At 38.5% G+C, this 6,000-nt stretch overlaps 1 protein-coding gene across 1 annotated transcript; it reads right to left on the bottom strand.

Moving 5' to 3' along the window:
* Positions 1 to 294: 294 nt before the first annotated feature.
* On the bottom strand, positions 295 to 1,239 carry LOC129554097 (olfactory receptor 5F1-like). Its single transcript, XM_055422736.2, has one exon. The coding sequence runs from the start codon at positions 1,237 to 1,239 to the stop codon at positions 295 to 297; it is 945 nt and encodes a 314-aa protein (XP_055278711.2).
* Between the last annotated feature and the right edge of the window lie 4,761 nt (positions 1,240 to 6,000).

Here is a 6,000-nt window from a genome sequence, read left to right as displayed (position 1 = left end):
CAACTAGATTCATGTGACATTGCAAAAGTTATCTCCTTATACTTAACCCTTTATGTCCATAACCAAGACAGCTTTATAAATAAATCACATTTTAGAAACCTTCCAGGAAAACATACAATGATTAGAAAAAAGTTTCATGATCTTACATAAGTTTGATAAGTTATATCTAATAGGACTCATGTCCATGAACATTACCAGAACGTGATTATACAGATTAAGTTGTAATGAAGATAAGCTTAATCCAGTTTCTGAAAGTTAAACTATATACTCTATTTACTTCAGAAAAGTAATCATTCACAGAAATGAAGGAATCGTTTTTCTAGTAATTACATTCCATAAAGCCTTCTTCACTTCCCTGTTCCGGAGACTGTAGATCAGAGGATTCAACATGGGGATCACCACAGTGTAGAATACGGAAGCTACTTTGTCCTGAGTCAGGGAGTAGCTGGAAGTAGGTCTCAGATAAGTGTAGATGGAGGTGGAATAGAACAGGATGATGGCTGTCAGGTGAGATGCACACGTGGAGAAGGCTTTGCGCCTCCCCTCCCCTGCATGCATACGGAAGATGGAGAAGAGAATGTAGCAGTAGGAGGTGAGAATCACCAGCAGAGTTCCGACCATATTCACACCAGCGAAAGTAGACACGATGCTTTCATACAGGCGTGTGTCAGAACAGGAGAGCTTAAAAAGTGGGGGGCTGTCACAGAAGAAGTGATGGATGGCATTGGAACTGCAGAAAGGAAAGCTGCTTATGCAACTTGTGAGAACCATGGAGTTCAACAGCCCTGCTGTAAAAGCCCCTGCTGCCATTTTCAGGCAGACCGTCCTGGACATGATCAAGGAGTAAAGGAGAGGCTTGCATATGGCCACATAGCGGTCACGGGCCATTAACCCGAAAAGGATGCATTCGGTTGTGGCCAAGGCTATGAAGAAGTACATCTGCAGAAAGCAGCCAGCAACGGAGATGGACTTCTTCTCTGATAATAGATCCACCAGCATCTTTGGGGTGATGGTGGATGAATAACAAGCATCCACAAAGGATAGGTTAGCCAGGAAGAAGTACATGGGTGTGTGAAGTCGGGAATCAGCTCTGATTAAGAGGATCATCCCAACGTTCCCCACAACTGTAAGTGTATAAATCACAGAAAAAAGGCAAAAGAGGGTAATCTGTAGCTCCATTGAGTCTGCTAATCCCAACAGGATGAACTCAGAGAACAAAGTGTAATTTTTTCTGGCCATTCATTATAGAAATTTTATGCTTAAACTTGAATTCACTCTAAATATTTTCCTCTCAGAAATTTACAGGAAGTAGTAGGCCTAATAAAATTAGTCACACATGAAAAAAATCTAGGCTAACAGAGCATAATACACAGAACAAGTGAAGCAAGAGGAGCATTAGTGGACAAATGAATAGGCATCGTGCTTAGTCGCTCGGTCGTGTCCAACTCTTTGCGGCCCCACGGACTGTAGCCCACCAGGCTCCTCTGTCCATGGGATTTTCGCAAGCAAGTATACTGGAGTGTGTTGCCATTTCCTTCTCCAAGAATAAGCACTGGAATATATTAAACAGTTCTCCGTGTTAAAATACACCTGGGTTGAAGGATTCTCAAATTATTGAGCTAAGTACACATATTTCACTTCAGTTTCTGCAAATGCAATATATATATCCTATACTTTCTCTTCTAGCCTACATCCAAAATACAAAGTACCAAACTATCCTAGCTGAAGTCTCTCCCTTTGTCTGAACAGGTATGTGAGTTTAACTTAATGCAATTTTTTCTCCTCAAGACCACTCTGCATATTCTGCAACTCTAAAATCTATGTAAAGTAATTAGCCTCCAATTAAAATAAATACATTTTAAAATGTAAAATAAAATGTATGCCTTAACACTTGAAAATTGCTTCTGTATTCCCCATGCAGTAAAAAAAGTCCATTTCAAATAATTATCATTTTGACATTTACCATATTCATAAACATGATTTTGTCGTGTTTTACATTAAACCAAACAGCTCTTTCATTACAAAGCACACTATCAAATTAATGCCATGTGTATATTAGCACACACTGTACCTGTCCACATTAATCAATGGCAGCACCAAGTACTTAACAGCATCCTTCCCATTACTAACTTGTCTAGTTTATTGTTTTCTTTTTTAATTAAAAAGCCAAATAACTCAGTTAAGGCACAAAAATGAAAAGAAAATTTTCATTTTCTAAATGAAATGAAAAGCAGGGAAATTTGGAATTACCTCTTCATAAAAGTCTGAGACACTTTCTGAGCATATACACATTGCTGCCTTTTATTTTGTCTTCCTTGAGGAGGGTTGGGTTAACTATGAGGATGGGATTACAGGCTTTGATTGTGGCATCAGTCCTCTAAAGGCATAAACTCTAATCTCAGAGGTAGTTAGAATAAGATCACATGCAGCTAGATGCAGTCAAACGGGATGTGATTATTGATCTCTTTGTTACCTTAATGTTTCCCCAATGTTTATAAGATATTAATTTTAATTGGCTGTTTAATTGCTTCTTTGTAGCTTTAGCATATTCCAAAAGGGTGCATAGCCCAATACCAAGTTATTATTTTTCCTTTTCTGTTTGAGTTTGTGTGTGTTCATGTGTGTGTTCAATCCTCCCCTTGTCTCAGTGAATTTAACCTTTATTCCAGCTCAGCAATTGACTGAAATAAATATGAAAATGACACTCACTTCAACTCTTTTTTTAAACCCTTTTAAATACTCTACTCTGATTAAATAAGACAATATATTAAAAAAGCATAGTTTTAAGATTCTTTAATTACATTTGTTTGTTGAAACTGTCTGTGATTACGATCTTACAAAGAATTTGAACTACAAATATTCCATACCAAAAACACAAATCACAAAGAGAAGTGAATCACACTGTGTGTCCATATGAACAGAGTCTATTTGCATAGAGAAATAAATAAATCATGGCAACATAATCTTAGTTCAATCTCCAGGGTAATAGAAAAAAAAATGAAATAAATAAATATGATCTAGTGAAACATATAAACTTTTGCCAGCATATGAAACCATAAGCAAAATGAAAAGACAACCTCAGACTGGGTAAAAATTTTGCAAACCATGCAAATGACAAGGGCTTAATTTTCCAAATCTACAAAACGCCCTTGTAACAACAATAACAACAATACAACAAAATAGCAAACAATCCAATAAAAAATAGACAGACCTGATCAGACATTGCTACAAAGAAAACATACAGATGACCAACAGGCATCTGAAAGGATACTCAACAAAAACAGTTATTCAGTTCAGTTCAGCCGCTCAGTCGTGTCCTACTCTTTGTGACCCCATGAGTCACAGCACGCCAGGCCTCCCTGTCCATCACCAACTCCCAAAGTTCACTCAAACTCATGTCCATCGAGTCGGTGATACCATCCAGCCATCTCATTCTCTGTTGTCCCCTTCTCCTCCTGCCACCAATCCCTCCCAGCATCAGGGTCTTTTCCAATGAGTCAAATATTTGCATGAGGTAGCCAAAGTATCAGAGTTTCAGCTTTAGCATCAGTCCTTCCAATGAACATCAGGACTGATCTCCTTTAGGATGGACTGGTTGGATCTCCTTGCAGTCCAAGGGACTCTCAAAGGTCTTCTCCAACACCACAGTTGAAAAGCATCAATTTTTTGGTGCTCAGCTTTCTTCACAGTCCAACTCTCACATCCATACATGACCACTGGAAAAACCATAGACTTGACTAGACGGACCTTTGTTGGCCAAGTAATGTCTCTGATTTTTAGTGAAAGGTAAATCAAAACTACAATGAGGTATCACCTTACACCAGTCAAAATGCTGCTGCTGCTAGTGCTGCTAAGTCACTTCAGTCGTGTCCGACTCTGTGTGACCCCATAGACGGAAGCCCACCAGGCTCTCCTGTCCCCGGGACTCTCCAGGCAAGAACACTGGAGTGGGTTGCCATTTTCTTCTCCAATGTGTGAAAGTGAAAAGTGAAAGTGAAGTCACTCAGTCGTGTCCGACCCTTAGCGACCCCATGGACTGCAGCCTACCAGGCTCCTCCATCCATGGGATTTTCCAGGCAATAGTACTGGAGTGGCTTGCCATTGCCTTTCCCCCCAGTCAAAATAGACATCATTAAAAAAAAATCTACAAATAATAAATGCTAGAGAGCTTATGGAGAAAAGGGAATCCTAGCACATTGTTGGTAGGTATACAAACTGGTGCAGCCACGGTGGGAAACTTATTGAAGTTCCTTAAAAGTAAAAAATAGAATTGCCATATGATCCAGCAATCGCAATCCTGGGTATATATCTGAATAAAACTATAATTTGAAAATATATATGATCCCTTATGTTCATAGCAGTACTATTTACAATAGCTAATGCATGAAAATAATCTTAATGTCTGTTGACAGATAAATGAATAAAAATATGGTACATATATACAGTGGAATATTAGCCACAAAAAAGAATAAAATAATACCATTCATAGCACCATGGATTGACATAGAGATTATCATATTAAATGAAGCAAGTCAGAAAGAGAAATATCTAAATATGATATGATATCATTTGTATGTGGAATCGAAAAAAATGGTACAAATGAACTTATTTATAAAACAAAGAGACTCACAAACAGAAAGCAAATTTATACTTACCAAAGGAGAAAAAGGGTAGAGGGGACAAATTTGCAGTTTAGGGTTAACAGACACAAACTATTATTTACAAAGGAGATGACCAGCAAGGTCCTAGTATGTGAGTGTGTGTATGTGTATATATACACGCAAGGAACTACATTTAATATCCTATGTTGTTGTTCAGTCACTCAGCTGTGTCCGACTCTGCGACCTATGGACTGCAGCATGCCAGGCTTCCCCGTCTTTTACCATCTTCCAGAGTTTGTTAAACTCATGTCGTTAAGGCCGTGATGCCATCCAACCATCTCATTCTCTGTTGCCCCCTTCTCCTCCTAAACTCAATCATTCCCAGCATCAGGGTCTTTTCCAATGAGTCGTCTCTTCCCATCAGGTGGCCAAAGTATTACAGCTTCAGCTTCATCATCAGTTCTTCCAATGAATATTCAGTATTGACTTCCTTTAGAATTGACTGGTTTGCTCTCTTTGCAGGCCAAAGGACTCTCAAGAGTCTTCTTGAGTACCAAAATTAGAAGGCATCACCTCCAGCACCTAGCCTTCTTTATGGTCCAACTCTCACATCCATACATGACTGCTGGAAAAACCATAGCTTTGATTATATGAACCTTTATCAGCAGAGTGATGTCTTTGCTTTTTAATATCTTGCCTAGGTTTGTCATCGCTTTCTTTCCAAGGAGCAAGCATCTTTTAATTTCATGGCTTCAGTCACCATTCTCAGTGAGGAAAATAAGGATATCTCAAAGCAAATAATAAAACAGTGTTAAAAGGCATATTCAGAGCAAGTCACCCAGTTAAAAGTCAGATTTTTGAGCCTGAATAAGTGGTCAAAACCAGCGAACCAAATTTGGGAAGGCTTTCTTTTCCTGTTATGTTGAAGGAAATTTCTACAGGAGTGATCTTGTATCCAAGAGGTCGACGAGTCAGCCATGGCTGGAAAATCTCTCTTTTCCATAATTTATCAATCAGAATAATGGTTCTCCAAGAAAACTATATTCTTCTCATGCAGGTAGTATGTTCTGACACGAAAACTATATTCAGAAACCAGTATCTGAAGATGCCCTACCAGCATATATGAAAACTTTGGAAAACCTTTCTCAGAATTAATTGCAACAAATGATATTTGCTTCTTCCCATCGTTCTGTCCAGTCAGCAGAGGTACATCTGCCAATGAGTTAACATTTTATGTCTCGAATATGATGTCATAATATTTGCTCAAACACTCATCTTTTAATGGAACTATCAATACCAGGCCTGCTATGCCATGCTTTTAGTCTTTTCATCTAATAAAGCTAATTTGATGCCTATTAGTGTTCAGGCTATTCACTGGGACTAGTGAAAGAAAGTTGAA

This window comes from Moschus berezovskii, chromosome 14, assembly GCF_049115385.1.
Source record: "Moschus berezovskii isolate FMDL1 chromosome 14, NW_MosBer_1.0, whole genome shotgun sequence".
Taxonomy (NCBI): domain Eukaryota; kingdom Metazoa; phylum Chordata; class Mammalia; order Artiodactyla; family Moschidae; genus Moschus; species Moschus berezovskii.
Note: the sequence above shows the minus strand (reverse complement) of the source record. Positions and strands in the feature narration are given on the sequence as shown.